The sequence below is a fragment of the Pieris brassicae genome, chromosome 6 (assembly GCF_905147105.1).
Source record: "Pieris brassicae chromosome 6, ilPieBrab1.1, whole genome shotgun sequence".
Lineage (NCBI taxonomy): Eukaryota > Metazoa > Arthropoda > Insecta > Lepidoptera > Pieridae > Pieris > Pieris brassicae.
Window position 1 is genome coordinate 4,858,221 of NC_059670.1, and position 18,572 is coordinate 4,876,792.

The following is an 18,572-nucleotide window of genomic DNA, read 5'->3' on the forward strand; positions in this document are numbered from 1 at the left end:
ACAAGAAACACTATTCGGTTTCGTAATTACAAGTGTTAAATTTCCCGTTTGTAGAGAGGTGCGCTGCCGGGAAATACTACGACGCTGAGGCAGAATTATGCAGGCCTTGCGGTCACGGCTCGTACCAGCCCAGAGAGGGTGCTTTTGCGTGTACCGCTTGTCCCAGGGGACAAACTACAAGAGCCACGGAGGCTGTTTCTGCAGCTGAATGTCGGGATGATTGTCCTTCAGGTAGGGTTTGTTTGAATTTGTTTAATAAAAAATACTTATCGTATAAGAAATATTCAAAAATTTAAACATAAATCATCACACTTGCTCAAACAATTTTTAATATTTTTAAATAAACTTGCGTTTTGTGGGTTTATTTCATTCTGAAGATTTACTTGGCGTCAACTCGTGCCAAGGAAACAAAAGAAATGTTTGAATGTATTATTTATTCTCCACCTTCGCGTTCCCATTTCTAACTTTATCGATGTTTGCAATATTTTTCAATTGAAAATGCAATATAAATACCGCTTCAAAATTCTGTATCAAGTACGTTGTAATTGAATTTTTAGACATCCTTTACAGCTACTTTACGTTATTGGCTTTTTCATACATCTTAATGTATTATTTGTTAGTGCTACAACTTACAGTCAAAATAAAGCACAAAATAATCACTTATAAATTCTGTTACAAAAACGACTTATGAAAGTCTTTATTATGTTCGAAGATAAAAACAGGTATTTGACGTGCGTTGTTTTTACCTAATCGCTTAAATATTTATGTACCAGGCGAACAGCTAAGCAACGAAGGTGGTTGTGAGCCATGTCCTCGCGGTACCTGGAGAGCAAGCGGCGCTGGTGCGGCCTGTGTCTCCTGTCCCTCTGGCACCACTACTCCACAAGTTGGTGCTGCTTCGCCTGACCAATGCTCACTGCCTGTCTGTAAACCTGGTAAGTATTTATAATATGTGTATTCCATTTTAAACGCAATACTTTTCGAAATACTAAATTCGAAGCGGATTTATAAATCATAGCGGGCCTAATGTGGATTCGCACAGCTAGAGAACGTCAAGATTGCAAATTTTATTTTACATTAGATGAAGCCTTTGTCAAAGACCAAGCGTTCGTGGTAGTTATTAAGTAGATAAATATAGGTTGTGACTGAATATACTACATTATATATTTTAGTTGTTATTTAAAGAGTTATCAAAATAAAAGGCTTTTTTTATAAAGATTAATTTGATTGCATAACTTAGTAGCTGTCCCAAACATTAATAAGTAAAATCTTACCGCAAATTATATCTAACAAAGAGACCATCTATGAAAAATCAAAAAGCAATGTAAGCAGGATTCATAATGTTAATCGTTGTCGATTTCGATCGAATCCGTTCATACTAAATCATAGATTAAAGACAATATTAATAACGTAAATAATCAAGCATTTTTTAATGTAACAGCGTGCAAACGTGCAGAAGCCTCGTTTGATAAGTGGTACCGTCGCCCCTGAACTCTCATAATGCCAGAAGGCTCTCAACTGTATTGCCAGCTTTAAAATTAACATATAATTACTAACGCGGAAAAAAATTAAGCTTTTGGTAGCGTTAAAATAATATCAGCGTGTGAAAACTTTATAAATCAATGATTCAGTACTTTAGTTATTATATTCTAAAGGGCTAGTTAAATACAAAGCGGGTTTGTGTATAATTAATGAGAAGTGGATGCCAAAATTTTAATTGGATAAACAGTTTGCACTTATTCAGTTTGGTTAATTATTTATTGTTACGTCTGAATTATTTTGAGTCCATGCTTTGTCTAAAGAATTAGTTAATTGAACATAGATTGTATACTATAAAAATATAATAAAAAGCCTTTTATTTCTTGCAAAAGCAAAGTAAACTAAACTAAATCCTATTATAATTTTAATATAAAATAGATAGCACAAATTATTGTCTGTACTATATGTAAGTTAAATTATATCTAAATTCTACTTTAGGAAGATTAAGTAAAACATAATTTTTAATCTAAAAGACAATAGACAATATTTGAAAACTCTTTCAAACGGCTTTTAAAATATTAAAAAAAATTGTGTGTGAAGTCCCTCCGCGCGGATTAAGTGAAACTTCGTAGTGGGGAAATTAATGAAGAAAATAAGCTTCTTTGTCTTTCTATTCCCCCTCCCCGGGAGCGTTGAACGTTTCACGCAACCTATTTTAGTCGCAGTAGAAGTTCACTTCAAAGAGTTATTAATTTTAAACACTTCCAGGTACATTCCTGAACGTGACTCTCAACACCTGTATTCTCTGCAAGAAGGGAACCTACCAGTCTGAGACCCAACAAACAACTTGTATCGATTGTCCAATCAATACCAGCACAAAGGAGGCAGGCGCTGTAAGTATTAAAATTCTCAGTCGTATATCACTGAGATGACGTACCCTGAAACGCACAAACAAAGTTATTACGTTTAAGGATATATACATCTTCTCGACTGGGGCCTCGAGGTCAGTCAGTCGTTAGACTGGCCGAAGATCTTCTCTTCAGGTCAGAAAATCTGTTCACCATCGTTGCACAGACAAAAATTATCACAAATTGTTTTTTTTTTTAAATTACCCAATCGAAATATTTGTGCTTAGTATAAATTAAAAACTAACCAACTAAATTATGGAGCCAATAACATTAAAATATATTAAAGACAGGACCAAATTCCTCGGTTTCAGGGAAAAAAGTAATATAATTGACAATTTTAGACATATTACATATTTTATTTAATGTTGTATGAAGCGAAATAATAATTTATTTATTTTTAAGCTTTTCTAGTCTGTTGATTTGTCTATTAAAGTATTCTAGCCGTAAGTTAACCCCAAAAGTCACGATCCAACGATATTTTTACGAATTATAACGTCTTGAGATAAGGCTAAAGTGCGTCTTGAGACGTGTTTCGTGGCCTTTTATTTGATTTCGGCTATTATAAGGACGATTTATCTACGAACCTGTACCCTATTTGAGTTTTTAAGCTTATTCCACAATATCTATTAATTACAGCACAATGATGACGTTACAATAGTTTCTGCTTGAACAGGCACGACTCACGCAATATTATCTGTTTTAATAAGAATATCTACCTAGATCTCTCATTAAGATCGTCTTAAGACGGAGTATTCACTCGAATGCCCTGCTGATTAAAGATTAATAATCTGGGACGTCTGCAAATATTCAGTAAACTGTAAGATATTATTCTTTGAAATTATGCGAAAAAGTATTTGAGTTATTCAGTCCCTATATTGATACTTTATGTTTTCACCTGGAACACCTAGATACGTTCATATGCCTGGGTAACCAAAACAAAAATCGCTCGATACACAGATTGATAAGTGACTTGTTAAGTGACACAAAACATGTCAGCAATTCTGAATTGGCGCTAGAACCTAACATTAAAAGAGTATTAGCGTAAGATGTCCGTATATGTTTCCTTTAATAGAAAAGTAGGTAATCAGCCTTCTGAGACTGACTCGCGTTTTCGTTTTTGGATATAACACTGTTGTAATTATCGTTTCAATCTTTTTATATCAAATCCTTTCTTTTTTATTAGTAACTTTCTTCTTTCATCACAGGTATCACTAACGGATTGCACAAATCCATGTGACATGAATGGACCGGAAATGCACTGTGACCTTAACGCGTATTGCCTGCTCGTACAGGAATCTAATGAGTTCAAGTGCCAATGTAAGCCTGGATTCAACGGAACTGGAAAAGTTTGTACAGGTAAAAAAATACTACATTCTAGATTTCTCGATACCACCCCCTCCCCCACATCAACCCATTTCTCCTTTCAGAAAAACGCGTATTCGCCATAACTTCGATATCTAGATTGAGCATTCTGATAAACGAGCTAGTTCGTAGTTGCACTACACTTCGAAATCTATTTTCCTTTAGTTTTTATAATTTTATTTTGTTTGTTGTTTGTTATGTTTGCCTATAATTGCTTGTCACAATAAATCTTGTATTCAATTTTCTTCTACGAATGTGACAGTGTGCCGAGCGTGGGCAATCTTTAATAAAGAAATAAATATATTTAAATTAATATGGTTCCATTAGGATCTCTGGAATGGTTAATGATTTAAAAAGCAATGGACTGAGTGTGACATGAGACGGTTTATTTATTTATTAAATTACATATCATGCACAGATTCTAGTGACAAAACATCTAGAATGTGCAATAATAATGTTGTTTATTATTATATGTGTGTGCGTTTAGGATTAGTATATTTATATAAAATTATTATACACAGAATTTTCATCAGATATGGTACTTTACGCCGTGATAGACATAATCTTACCTTTAACTTTTATCAAAATAGTTCCAAACAAAAGCAATACATAATTTGTTTCCAATTTCGTCCTAGCTAATTAATATTTACAAAAGTTTTGAAAATTCAGCTTTTAATATTGGCCTCTTAAAACTCCGTTATAATTAAACAACATACATTATTTGATAGTACATTTATTTTAAACCACATTAATTATAACTAGAAATCTGGTCTAGCGAATTTCAGTTCCAAACTTTCAAACTCAAATACAACTACAATTGGTTTGAAGATAGCTATAACTCTCTCAGTACTTCATTCTATTAAATGTATTGAAACTCTAAAACATAAACTTGGGTGGAATTTCAGTTAATTAAATACCCATGTTGGCATATCAACACGCGATAATCATTCGGGAACCTTCCAACCTAAATACCTTTGTACCTCAATTATTTATTCCACAAACATTTAAATTTGCTGTAATGTTATTCTATGCTTTCAGTATTTTAAATTCAACCATGTAATGCTTTGTTTGTATTACGTATTTCGTTTTGCTACTACGATTTAAATAAAATAAAACAATGGCGCTACCACCTTTTTAAGTCTGGGCCTCAGATTTCTCTCTGTATCTGTTTCATGATCATTTGATAATCTAATAGACAAGGTTTCTGTGCCTGTCGCACGCCGTCGACTTTTTGGGTATAAGGCAAGCCGGTTTCCTCGCGATGTTTTCCTTCACCGTGCGAATTTTAAATTCGCACATATATAGAAAGTGCATTGGTGCACACCCGGGGATCGAACCTACGAACTCAGGGATGAGAGTCGCACACTAGGCCAACTCTGCACTGCTACTGATATAACGTTTTTTTGTTAATTCTAGAATTTTCTTTTCTAATTCTCATCTAAAAAATATTTTGAAAAGTCTGCTTGAAAGGATTGTATTTTGACGAATTTGAAAAAGCGCTTTTAGAGCTTAATAATGCACAAATGCCTCTTGTATAATACGACAGAACATGTCGTCATGTCGCTAATTACAGTTTAATATAAATATGCGTTTATAATTTCAGATGTTTGTATCGACTTCTGTGACAACGGTGGTGAATGTGTAAAGGATTCAAGAGGCGAACCGTCGTGCAGGTGCGCTGGTTCCTTTACAGGCAGACACTGTCGGGAGAAGAGTGAGTTCGCGTACATTGCTAGTGGAGTTGCGGGAGGCGTTATATTCATCATATTCTTAGTGCTACTTGTATGGATGATCTGCGTTAGGTAAGATTCATTATCATTTACTCTATATTAGATCTGACAGTCGTAGGTTGAAAAGTACTTTTTAAATATTACAGACTGTAGCTATATGGTTAATTATCAGACCAGAAAATCACTTTTGGACAGGCATTTCATACAAATTCGACGTACGTCGGATGTCGTTATGTGAATTTGTCTAAAGCCCCTGATTTTTGACAAATAATTCATGGAGTATGTTTCTGCTACATACTTACCGCATTTAATTGTCTGACTATAATTTCTTGTTGGTGAAACCTGCTTCAGGGAAATCGCTTGTTACTAATAAAGATTGCTTCGTAACTGTTTATATAAATATGAAATAGTGATAGTTCTTCTAAGAACAAAAATAACATTAACATAACAGCGCGTTATTTTAATGTTATTAACCAATTCCTACAGGAAACAAAAAAAAATCTATATTACGTGTATAAAATGAACTTCTCCCTGCAGATCGTCCAAGAAACGCGAACCAAAGAAAACATTGACACCAGCTATTGACCAAAACGGTTCACAAGTGAACTTCTACTACGGTGCGCATACGCCGTACGCGGAATCAATCGCTCCATCTCACCACTCCACATACGCACATTACTATGATGACGAAGAAGATGGTTGGGAAATGCCCAATTTCTACAACGAGACTTATATGAAAGAGAGCTTACACAACGGGATGAATGGGAAGATGAATAGCCTAGCGCGGTCCAATGCCAGCATCTATGGGACAAAGGAGGATCTCTATGACAGATTAAAAAGGCACGCATACCCTGGTAAGAAAGGTCAGTATTTGGAGCACCATTGCACATAATAGACACTTTCGCAGCGATACACTTTAGTTTATAGTTGCTTGCTCTAGTTCTTGGATCAGTCTACTAGACGAGACCTTCAGCTTAGTATGACACTTGCGAAATTTACGGGTTCTATATTCAAATTTCTACGAGTCGTAAACTGATATAGGATATAAATATCATTTACAAAAAACTACGATACGGATCAATTACTTGCGTTCAAATATGGAAATCGAACGTGATTTACATTATTGTATGGTTTATTAGTAGAATGTGCTACATATTTCAACAGCACTTATTTATCCGTCACAGCTGAACCTATTTTGCTGAATTTTTGAATAACATTGGAGATGGCCACAAATATCTCGTTTCCAATTTAAAATTGTGAATTGTAATCTTTTATTTCTCTAATCTTGTTAAAATAATCATGAATAAATGAAAAATAGTTGGTCTGTTTTGTCATTGTCTGAATTCGTCATTTTTGACCTCAATATTACTACATTGATTATCATCGTGTTGACGTTACATAATTAAAAACAAATGATGCAATTTATCCACAGATAAGAGTGACAGCGACAGTGAGGGTCAGTAAACAGCGACGGACTGCGGTGTATTCTGGTCAAACTTACATAATAATAGTTGATTCTCCTCGGAACAATTTTAATAGATATACCACTCCAGTGTTTCCGTTACACATACAACCGCTTTCTTATTCAATACACCTTTGGTGCTTTGCATTTCTATTTCATTATTCTGCGTTATGACTGTAAATAAACTTATAATGGGCTATATCTATTCAAATTGTCGAGGCAATGTAGAATTTTGTACTCTGCTAGCTTTATAATTAGTTTTAATTTTTAATAAGCAATGTGTATTAACACACTCACTGTTTGACCCCACCAAATATTATTCTAGAGACCGTCACAAATATGTGTTTCAAATTACAAAAACAGTGAATGTGTTGATGTTCGAATTTCGATCGAATGCTCAAATATTTTAGGCGTATAATGCCATATCAATGACGGGGCGGATGTGACATTCTAATGAGGATTGATTTTTACATTGTGTAAATATATTTGTATATTTATAATGGTCTAAGTACTGACCATTCATTTGTAGGTTTTGTACATCGAATTATTGTAATACTAATTGTATTTTAAGACATTTTATTTTTGTAATGTGGAGTTAGTGTATATTTGCAGCGTGTTTGTATAAATAGTTGTATAGTCTTAGTTACAAACATGAATACTTTACTGTAGATTATTATTTTCTGTATCTTTTATCTTTGACAATGACGTAACATATTTCCCGCCTTCTCTTTGGACATCATATTTAATACTCATCATGTTTTAGTGGTCTGTATTCCATCACATTGTATCACAATTACCACGTTAGTAAATAACAGTTAACAAAAATAAAATAAATATATATTTTAAATGTGTTTATTTTTATTACAAATATTTTAACAAATGTAAAATTATTTAACACGAGACAGCTTATCTAAAAAATATAAAATAACGCTAATCCTGATATATAACTGAAATCTTATTTAACTGTGATTTGAGGTTTATAAAGAAATATTACCGGATTTGGTATATATTGATGAGGATAAACTTTAAATTATTACAACCAATTTGTATCAACAATATGCATATATTCATTTTTATTTCTATACATAAAGAGTAAACAATTTGTGAAATAGAAGTTCACCTTGCATATACAAAATTACTCAAACACAATAACCAAGATCAAGACATTTAACAAGAAATCAATGCGATACTGTTAGTATATTTTTTAATGGCCTATGTTTTATTGCTTTGATAAATTCTAAATAATTTTATAGTAATTTAGTAAACATCTTGTTTGCGAGTATCTGATCGTTAAAATCACACTTAATTCCAATTATAATATCACGCAATTCCTATGTAAAGAATATCCAAGTCCATATATAAACGGGGCAAAAGGACTATCTGATGTCACACCGCCAATAAACAATGTTTTGACAACTGTCAAAATGACAGTTAAAAAAGTTTTGACTGGTTTACTTGGCATGCTTCTCGTAAAACTCCTTCATGTATTTGACCAGGTCTTCCACCTCATCCACAGTCACGGCGTTGTATATCGACGCACGGATGCCGCCCACACTCCTGTTAAAAAATATTTCGGTGAAAACTACGAAAGTTTGCATGTTATTTATTACTAAAATCATTGATGAACTCCCATAAAAAAGTTCCACTCCTTTCTCTCTTTAGAATCATACTCATTATTATAACCAGCTAGCTATTAATGCGACTTTGTAGGTCTATTACACGATAATTTTGAGTGTGTTACAAAAAAAAATCAATCTTTGAAACCGGAAAAAATAAAAAAGATTGACAACGGCTTTTACAACACAAGTTAAGACATCACATTGAATTATGGTAAAACCTGTGGAATATTTAAAAAAAAATTAAATAAAAAAAAAACCTTTATAAGGCAATTAACTATTTATCAGTGTTTATAATAACATTTAAAAAAATGCTGACAATATCATGATACAGCATAAAAAAATCATGTCATCACAAAGTCGCGAAAAAAATGGTTATATAACATTTTATAAAATTTCATCAGTCTCGTAATTTTACCATTTATTATTTCCAAATTCCAGATATGCGACCCGATGGTAATAATAGAAATCGTCTAGCTGAAAAATAGTTATTTTTTGGATTTATGATGTCCTACACCTTTTATCAAAGCAGGGTAGACCCTGGACTGTATGAAACATTAAGAAATAACAACAAAACCTATGAATAAAAGTATTAACAAAACTAAAAATTTTATGTAAATTTTCCTCTAGTCAAATTTCTGCTAGTACGAATTACCTGTAAGCAACGAATGTTATCACAAACAGATAGGAAAAGTTATCTTGAAAAGGCAGAAAAGAGCCATTGATAACGAAGTTACATACATAATTTTTATATATGTTCAAAAACGTTTTAAAATTTATTACATCACACAAGTCGATCTATGTAGTGAATGAATTGATATATTGATGAATACATACTTTGAACATTGAAACAAATTCTTTATGTTTAAAAAATATTCTTACCTATGGCCCTTTAATTGTATAAGTCCCAACGCCTCTGCACCCTTCAAGAACTCTTTCTCCAAAGCTTCGTCACCACCAGCTGAGCCAACTCTGAACGGAATGTTCATTTTACTCCTAGAGTCTTTGGCAACTGGGGCATAGTAGAAGCCATTGGACTGCTCGATTAGGTCATAAATGAGTGACGCCTTTTTGTTGGCCAATTCAGCCATTTTATCAAGACCTCCCTTCTTTTCGATCCATTCTAAACATTTACCCATTACGTATATACTGCAATCAATCAAAATTATTTAATGTTAATTCATATTGTTGTTATTCGAAAACATAATCTGAACTTAAATTATTGATACAATTATTATTTATTTTCACATTAGGCACTAGGTCTATAAAGACAGACTGGTGACTAGTCGTACTTGAATTCGTGTATGCAGTGATGTTAGTTATTTTTGACTATAAATTTGCGTGTTGTTCCCACGAGAATGTAAGTGCGTGCTCCTGCTGATGTTATGTGGAACATGGTGTTATGGTTGCAGCTCCTTACAAACGTTGTGTAATAATAAAAAAAACTTAAAGCCTGAAGTTTGCGGGGGCAGCTAGTAGTATATATAAATTTGTTTTTTTTATTCTTAGTTTCATAATGCTTAAAAAATACATTATTTTATTAAAAACTTACGCGAACATAGGTGGTGTGTTAAGAATAGAATCGGCCTTTGCATTGGCAGTCCAGTCCAAAATAATTGGACAAATGGGTAGAGCCTGGTTGAGGAGGTCCTCTCTGACAATGACCAGGGCTACACCTGATGTACCAATGTTCTTTTGGGCACCGCCATATATTACTCCAAACTAAAATCCGATAAAAACTCGTGAAACAAATGAATGCTTCTAGTCATTTCATAAATTCATTTTGGCGATAATATTAATCCAATTCTGGCTAAATTTGGTTACATAATTAGTCAAAGTCAAATATTTATTCCTTATATTCATATTTTACACGTGACATGTTATAATTTTCTAAAATAACTTAATTAATAAATTTAGAGGATTAACATAATTAAACGACGAGCATTCCGCATAAAATATCGGACTAGCCTGAATTTTTAATACGATGAAAAATAGAACGCGTATTTATTAAGATATAGCTGGAATTATTGTTATAATGGAATCTATAACCTTATCAGCTTGTTAGATATCAAATGTCTAATAACAATAACGTATTGTTAATCTATCATGCCCGTTGCGTGAAATATCTAAAATGTTATAACAAGCACAAGTACTGTGGCTGTAGGTACAGAAGATTTTAGTGTTAACATACAACCGTACCGACCTAATTGTCGTTCTAAAGTTTTATCGCTTGCCCCGGGGAACAAAGTCGTAAAATCTATCATTACTAAGTACATTACATATATAAATAAATATATCAAACAAACGATTTTGTATTAGTGAAGTTAGTTAAATAATAACTTAATGTACATTACAAAAGTTTACGTTGTTTCACTATTTAAACATAATTACAGACGACACAGTAACTCTACAACGGTAATATTGATAAATATCTAAAACGTAATAATTTATTATCATTGTTTACGCGGAAATATTGTTACCATGGTAAAATTACGACTCATTATTCATTTTTAAACGGTCGCCTTAATTTTTATCATTATTTTGTAGAGTAACAATCTAAACTGAAACTTCTTTATGATTGTTGCGATCTATTTCTGAATGGATTACATTCACGTAAACGTGTATTACTAATATTGTTTAATAATTTCCGTAGAATAAAATATCCTTGTTTATTTATTATGAAATCACCCAGTACATCACCCAGTCGTAATAGTGCTTTACGACTTTGTTCCCCGCGGCATATTATGATTAGAATTTTTTGAAAAAGGTATTTTTACCTTAGAAACATCCAATTTCTTCGACATAAAGTTAGAGGACATGTCAGCGACTAGTGGTACTCCCTTAGTATCAGGGATAAAATCGAACTCAACGCCTGGAAAAAAATATAGATGAATGCGAAATAATGTAAGTTTTAATCTTATAATGTTTATTATTATATGAATATTTCATGGGTGTATTACTTGATAAGTGATCTAGTAGAATAGTGACCTGATAGAGATGTTGTTTGAAAAACTTGAATTGTGCTTAGCAAAACAGAAATATCATAACTTGTCAATAACTGAATAAATTTCTTAAACGAATTTTTTTTCTCTACATTTTTTTGCGCCGCCGTAAAGCAGGCCAATAATGAGTAAAAGTCCTTCCTTCAACTTTAATTGTGTTTCCTTTGAAGTAGATACTCTTGGGCCGCGGGGTTCAAGTGCACAAGCTATAATTAGAGATTTAAGTCGGTGTCTGGTAGATAATACCAGGGACCCGAGCTGATGATTTCCTTGCTCAACGATTTAAAAAAACGATGATATACCGCAATACGATGAAGATATGCAGCCATCATTAAAGGTACCAAACTTTTGATATTTTAAAATTTTCTATTTATCATTTTTTTTATAATTATTGTGCAGATGAAGAATATTGAAAATACTGAATACTGAATAGAATGCGTTTAGTTGTCTGAGTGAAAAATGACAAATTACGAACTATCAAAAACTGAAAATATTATTGACCTATACGATTTTCTGCCAATGTTTCACTACCCAGTTCGTGCTATGAGCTTCACAATACTAGCTATATTATTACATACTGTAAAAGCTCTCACCATGGATAGTTTCGTTTCCACAAATATGAACATATGATGCATTGGGATCAAGGTTCCATGTAGACTGGTCGGGGACCCCTGTATATTTGTCTGTAGCTGGCACAACCATATTGACTTTGCCATATTTCTTCGCTTCTTTGGCTGCTAACGCTGACCAGGCACCTGCAGATTTTGTTAACAATTTTGTTTTAATCTTTAGCAATCTGGATTACACCGATAAGTCGTTTATAACATAATTCGACTCGACAAAGTTTGTACCTATGTAATTCTTATTACTACCAAATTATCTGAGACAAATTTCCAAGCCATTATGACTGGCAGAATAAGTGATCTACGTAACATGGTGCCTATATCATTTTCCTGCAAATAAAGCATGATTATTAATAATAAAAACAAATAAAACAAATGGCGACCTTTTTAGGTATGGGCCTCAGATTTCTGTATCTGTTTCATGATCAATTGGTAATCTAATCAGCAAGTAGGTGATCAGCCTCCTATGCCTGACGCACGCCATTGACTTTTTTGGGTCAAAGACGAGCCGGTTTCCTCATGATGCGCACATAGAAAGAAAATCCATTGGTGCACAGCCGGGGATCGAACTTACGACCTCTGAGATGAGAGTCGCACGCTGTAGCCACTAGGCCAACATTGCTCCACACACTCATATATACACATAATCTGTGGTAATATTGATGGTCCCAGACCACGACATATAAGAGCACAGCTCTAAGTAAATTTCTCGTGCTAATTTAGACAGCAAAAACAGTTTCTTTTATCATAAGTTTTCACTAACCTGAGTTTCTAGCTTACAAAGTTGTCTTTCTGACATATAGAGGTCTATACAACTCTAGAAAACAATAACAGACGCACATTTGGTTTGTATTAAATATGAGTCCCACGAAAATTAAGAATGGGTATGTATAAATACCGTATAGACAAGTATCAATCTCCCTTGATTGATACGTGAAAAATGACACTGTCACTTACACAGGTGTCATGTTTCTGACTTATAGAGGTTTTAGGAAGCAAAATGACGGGACCCGGTATATACTCCATTTATAGAGTTTTCGCTTACGCAGTTGTCATTTACTCAGGTTTGACTGTTGTATAATGATTTAATAAATTTCAATATACCTGTGACCACATAATCAGCCGTCCCAGTTCTCGATATCAAGTTAAGAGGTACAGCCGCGAACTGGCCTTGTCCACCTCCCGCCAACAATAATATCTTGTAATTGGCTGGCACATTTCTACAGAGAAAGATAACTCATAATTTCTGTTATCAATAAAGTCGAAACAGTATAGATTGTATCTACATTTATTATGCGTCTAATTTATTTATATTGTTCCCACGATTTACAATTCAGAAGCCTTTGGAACACGACAACTATAATACTTAAGTAGTGTTAATTTAAAATTGAGAAGTAAGTTCGTTAGATAGAGACATTATATTTAATTTACGCAATTGATCTGAAAATGGATATGCCAATGTTAGGCTGCTTCTCCATAGATTGCATAGTCTGTGGCTTAGGTTAAACGAAATTGTTAAAAAATCATCTATGTAATTATCATTTAACGTAAAAGTTTGATATTATTAATAATTTTAGGAATAAAAATTAGAAATTAATGTCATTTTGCTTATGAAATAACTAACGATGTGTTTATGCGAATTCCAAGGAAAACTTCCTCACAGGAAAAATTATCTAAGTTCACCATAGAACATTATACTACGAGGATAAAACTATTGACTTGAATAATTCACTTCTAAAAAATAATTGAATATTTCATTATAACCCCATTAACAAACGAAAGTACTTATTCATTGTATTGTAATAAAACATAACCTTAACCTACATTTTAAACGCGGTAAAAACAAATGAAATCTTATACAAATCAGGTGGTTAAACCGGTAGGTATTAACTTTAAGAATATTTAATAAACGTAAATAGATTCGTATATTACGTCATAATACTGATAAAAAATATTCCGATAAGCAATCTTAGCGCCTTCTTACTTTAATACTTACAGAAGTCTTCTAACAATATCCTGAACTTCGGTGTTAAACTTCAAATAAGTAGGTGTCCTGTGGCTTGTTTCCATTAAACTAATTCCAGTTCCTTTAAAGTTCGTTAACTCGTCCCTTATAACTTCATACACCTATAAAGATCTTATTTTAGAAAACATTTATTGTATTACAAAGCAATGTTTCCTATTTACTTACTTCCTCAGGCAATTTTGCCGGGCCGGCACCAAAATTGTGTATTTTTGGCATTTTATTTTATGAACACAACTATTCACGTTCGATCACACAAGGCAACTGATGAATGTATAGCGAATGACTCTCAATTATTGTGATACTTAAGCCGTCGTGGAATGATGTTGTTAATTTTGTCTCGCAAATTTTATCGAAATATTATCGTAATACAAAAGATTAGTCTACAATACTGTTGTTCAACTATCTAATATATTAACCAAATATAACTTGTTCATTCCGAATCGCTTGCGCAGTTTATCTCACCACCTACATTTGTAATATTTCCTCTCTTTTGTGGTGAAATTTGTCGTCAAGTTATTCGGAGGCTGAAGCTTTTCTAATGGATCAATATTTTCCTAATAATCGACAAATTAAAATTGTTATCGGCTGTCTGTTTATGTACGTTTAAAATGTGTTTACGCGAACATGTCAAGCATGTTTTGTTAACTGGTTTTCTCTGTAATACATAATATCGACATAGCGTTGGCTGTCTTGATAAATTTACGCTAATATTAGAGATAAAATATTTATATTGTTAATATTAGATTTATATATTAAACTATATAAATTAAGTACAGTTTTAAAGATTCATTAAAAATTAATTTTAAAAATGCTAGAATTCACTTTACGCGTAATAATTTTCACAATTACAAGTGTTTATATACGTATAGTACGTCATATGTAGTGTATGTAGTTCGTCAGACAATTAAATTTCTTCGACTTCGTGATTCCCATGGCTTGGACAACATCAACATGCTATCGTAACTTAAACCTGCCGCGGTTTCGCCGGCCAAAGGGGTTTCCATCCAATAGCATCCGCGGTACCCTACCATTTTTTTTTTCAAACATCGCGATGTCCGCCTTCACGGAATTAACCTTAAAACCACTGGTGCACAGCCATGATTCAAACGCATATCCTCATAATTGAGAGTCGCATGGTGAAGCCACTTGTGCAACACTGCTGTAAAAGAAATGTTTATCAAGGAGATAATAAGAGACCACCAACTTGCGTACAATGCGAGTTTGCATGAGCGCCGGTAACGAAAAATTTATTAATTATACGCTGTCGACATACCTACATACCTACTTATTATATCGTAACTAATTAACTAGATAATTAAATGTATCAAGTTATAATTTCTGAATACTATCGACGTTCCTTAACGAGTTAAAGAAAATTCATCAGGCGTTTTATGATAGCTTAACCCTTTCAGACCTGAATTATTTTTGTTCATCCGTTGGATTTGGTAAATTCCATGTGTCTAAAGTATAATAAGGATACTATAAATTTTTTTTTTTTTTTAATCTTAAACTTTTCGGGAAAATATATTTTTTCTTAATGTGCCTCTCCCGTCCTACATAGTAATAAGATTAAGGTATGCAAAGTCGTTCTGAAAAGAAATAACATTAGTTTAGAAACATTTTTATTACAAAATTATAAATTAATTAACGTAGTTAAATTCTTTCTATGAAAAAAAATAAACATTTATAAGTTTTTTGGCATAATCGGTCATTGGCACAAATACTAAAACACAGTATCTAGTATGTGTGGAAGGCCAAGAAGCAATTCTTGTCTTTGGTTAAGCATATATGAACTTTGCACTTTATGCATTTGACACGGGATTTTCCCTTGCAACCCACCATTTTTCATCTAGTCCCAGTTCCATCGTCATGTGTAGGGAAATGCCCAACACCGTCACGAGTAATTTCAGATGCAGGGAAAATCTCTCCTGGCCTTCTTGGTATAATTTGCATCGTAGAGCTACTACCGCTACTTGGTCGACCTCTTTTGGCGACCTCGTTATCTTGTAGCACAAAACTGTCAGCCAAGCGACGACAAAAGTAAAGAGAAGTAAGAACTGCCAGATCCGATGCACGAAATATCCAGAGAGTCCATTTTATAAATGTTCTCTAATAGCACATTAGTTGATCTAATATATCAACTCCACCCATTGCATGATTATAGCGCTTTACGATCTCCGGTCGCTCAGCCTCAATATATCACTTCTCCTTTTACACCATCTCTTTACTGAGTCCTTTTCAACTATAGGTCCTTTCCAACCAAATTGAAAGCCAAGTGGGTAATCTTAATGTCCAACCACTTTACAACAGTTATCTACGTCTCTGCTACATACTTCTTGAGAAATATCCCTTGTCTTCTAATTTGTTTCTTTGTCACTTAAAAACGGTGGTTTAACAAATCTGCATACCCTTTTGTTTTAGGATTTGTAGTAAATGGTATGATGAAAAATAATTATTAAAGTAAAGCTCATGACCCTGGATTTCGCCGATTCTCTTTGCGAGAACAACTATCGAGGCACCATAGCCTATCAAGCTCTGGAGCGGAGGTCTGGAAAATAAGCCTGGCCATTACCACATAAAAAAACAAGATTTTGAGACCCCATGGACAAGGTTTTCCTTTTATATACTGTTTGGCTACATGTTTTCCGGTGAAAGGAACGATCTGTTCATCAACACAAAGTTCTTTTTCAAGTGGTAGCTCTAAGCACCGATTCCTGACAGCATCATAAATGGGTCTCACTTTGAGAAATACATCTTTGCAATCAGCCGGAATTTTCGTGTTGTCAACAAGATGTAAATTATTCCGTAATTCAAAAAAACGGTCCCTTGTCCTATTAGCTGTAAACAAGGGAATGCTAATGTTTGTTTCCCAGTATATTTACAAACAAGGGTAACTAAATATTATCGTGGTTAAATGTAATTCACATAAAACCTCTAATTCTCCTGTACTAGTAACTTTGAATGTATGCTTGTTCGACTAATCGGCATATAAGTTAGTCATATCTTCCATGACACTGAATAATTATTTTGGGACATATCTATAATAATAATCTATTGGAGCTTTAACTATCGGATCTAGAGATACTGGTGGAAGCCAACGTGATGGTATAGTATTTACCAATTCTCTGTCTCCACTCTCCATGCAATCCTCTGTTTTGGTGAGAGATTCTGTAAAATATCTTCAGTTGTGGAAGTTATTTCCGGTTGTGTCTCCGACATCTCACGGGAGTTGACAGAATTTTCTAGTTCATGATCAGGGACGCCGTCATACAATTCGCTAGGTCCTTCATCGTCATCGGATTCAGGTGGAAATAACTCCCTTTGGTTCTGGTGAATGACATCTGCACCAACTCTAGCAGCTGAGGGTGCTGTACGAATAAGAATTATCTTCGTCATGAGAAGATAACAACAAGTCAGAAAGATCTCCTTCATCTAAGGCTTGTAACGCCTCCGGTGAGAACATATTGTATTTTTGCATCTGAAAATATAACTAAACAATATCATAATAAATTTTATATATTTATCTTAGTCACATAATAAGCAAAACGTTAAAAATATAAACACAACATATTTTCGAAAAGAAACCGTTAACAATAAGAAAAACTCAGTTGACTCCTAATGGGAGCCATTGAGCACAAATATAAATATCGAGATTACGTTACATATGACCCCAATAATATTAAATATCCGTTTATATTTTTCCAGATGATTTCTTGCACTAGTTTATATTTCTTTGAAATAACATAAACAGCTTACCTGTACAGTTCAAATCACGCACGGGCACTGGTCGCAACTTGTCAAAAAGCGCTTGAATATGCTAAGAGATGGTGTTAGTAGTACTAAAAGGAGTCGTTTAAAAGTGAACAAATTAATACAACCGTTTTTAATTGGTAAGCTTAAGAGTTTAATAATCATTTTTTAAATTATATCCTATGTCTACAATTCTGCATGCCAGTTTTAAAAGGGATATTTTTAATTTATCCAACATATCAACATAAAAATAACAACGAATATTAAAGAAGTACATTCAGATTCAGATTCAAAAGTATACATGCATGATGATATTAATAAAAATTTAATTGGAAATATTGCGCAAAACATGAGATTTTTTTTACAAAAATGAAGTGATCAAGAGATAAAAAAGTAAATAATAATCGTAAAGTAAAAAATATTAAAATAGCGAAGGTTTTCATAATAAAATTATTATTCATTCAGAAAACTTTTGGTTATTCACAATTGAATAAAACAAAACCATTATATTACTTTCAAAAATAAAATAGTTTTCAGACAATTAAGCACAGAATACTTTTAAGGAGTATGCGCAAAACAACGACAAATATTACTTCTAACGTCACTGTAAGCTG

At 33.2% G+C, this 18,572-nt stretch overlaps 2 protein-coding genes across 3 annotated transcripts in view; one reads left to right on the plus strand and one right to left on the minus strand.

Annotated features, from left to right (window-relative positions):
* Nucleotides 1-7,788, plus strand: part of LOC123710571 (sushi, von Willebrand factor type A, EGF and pentraxin domain-containing protein 1) — a 60,511-nt gene extending 52,723 nt beyond the window's left edge. The window contains exons 30-36 of one of the 2 annotated variants that reach the window (XM_045662552.1): nt 55-231; nt 774-935; nt 2,248-2,372; nt 3,593-3,743; nt 5,353-5,551; nt 6,017-6,342; nt 6,912-7,788. In XM_045662552.1, coding sequence (XP_045518508.1) covers nt 55-231; nt 774-935; nt 2,248-2,372; nt 3,593-3,743; nt 5,353-5,551; nt 6,017-6,342; nt 6,912-6,943 — 1,172 coding nt within the window. In that variant the 3' untranslated portion in view covers nt 6,944-7,788. The remainder of the gene's footprint in view (nt 1-54; nt 232-773; nt 936-2,247; nt 2,373-3,592; nt 3,744-5,352; nt 5,552-6,016; nt 6,343-6,911) is intronic. The other variant, XM_045662554.1, reaches the window with a different exon arrangement.
* Nucleotides 7,789-7,843: 55 nt separating this feature from the next.
* Nucleotides 7,844-14,504, minus strand: LOC123710572 (probable phosphoserine aminotransferase). The gene is made up of 8 exons (XM_045662555.1): nt 14,374-14,504; nt 14,179-14,309; nt 13,287-13,402; nt 12,153-12,314; nt 11,335-11,429; nt 10,110-10,279; nt 9,440-9,706; nt 7,844-8,498 (listed from the first exon to the last, which is right to left on the minus strand). Exons 1-8 carry the CDS (start codon nt 14,422-14,424, stop codon nt 8,393-8,395), a joined length of 1,098 nt encoding a protein of 365 aa, XP_045518511.1. The 5' UTR covers nt 14,425-14,504; the 3' UTR covers nt 7,844-8,392.
* Between the last annotated feature and the right edge of the window lie 4,068 nt (nt 14,505-18,572).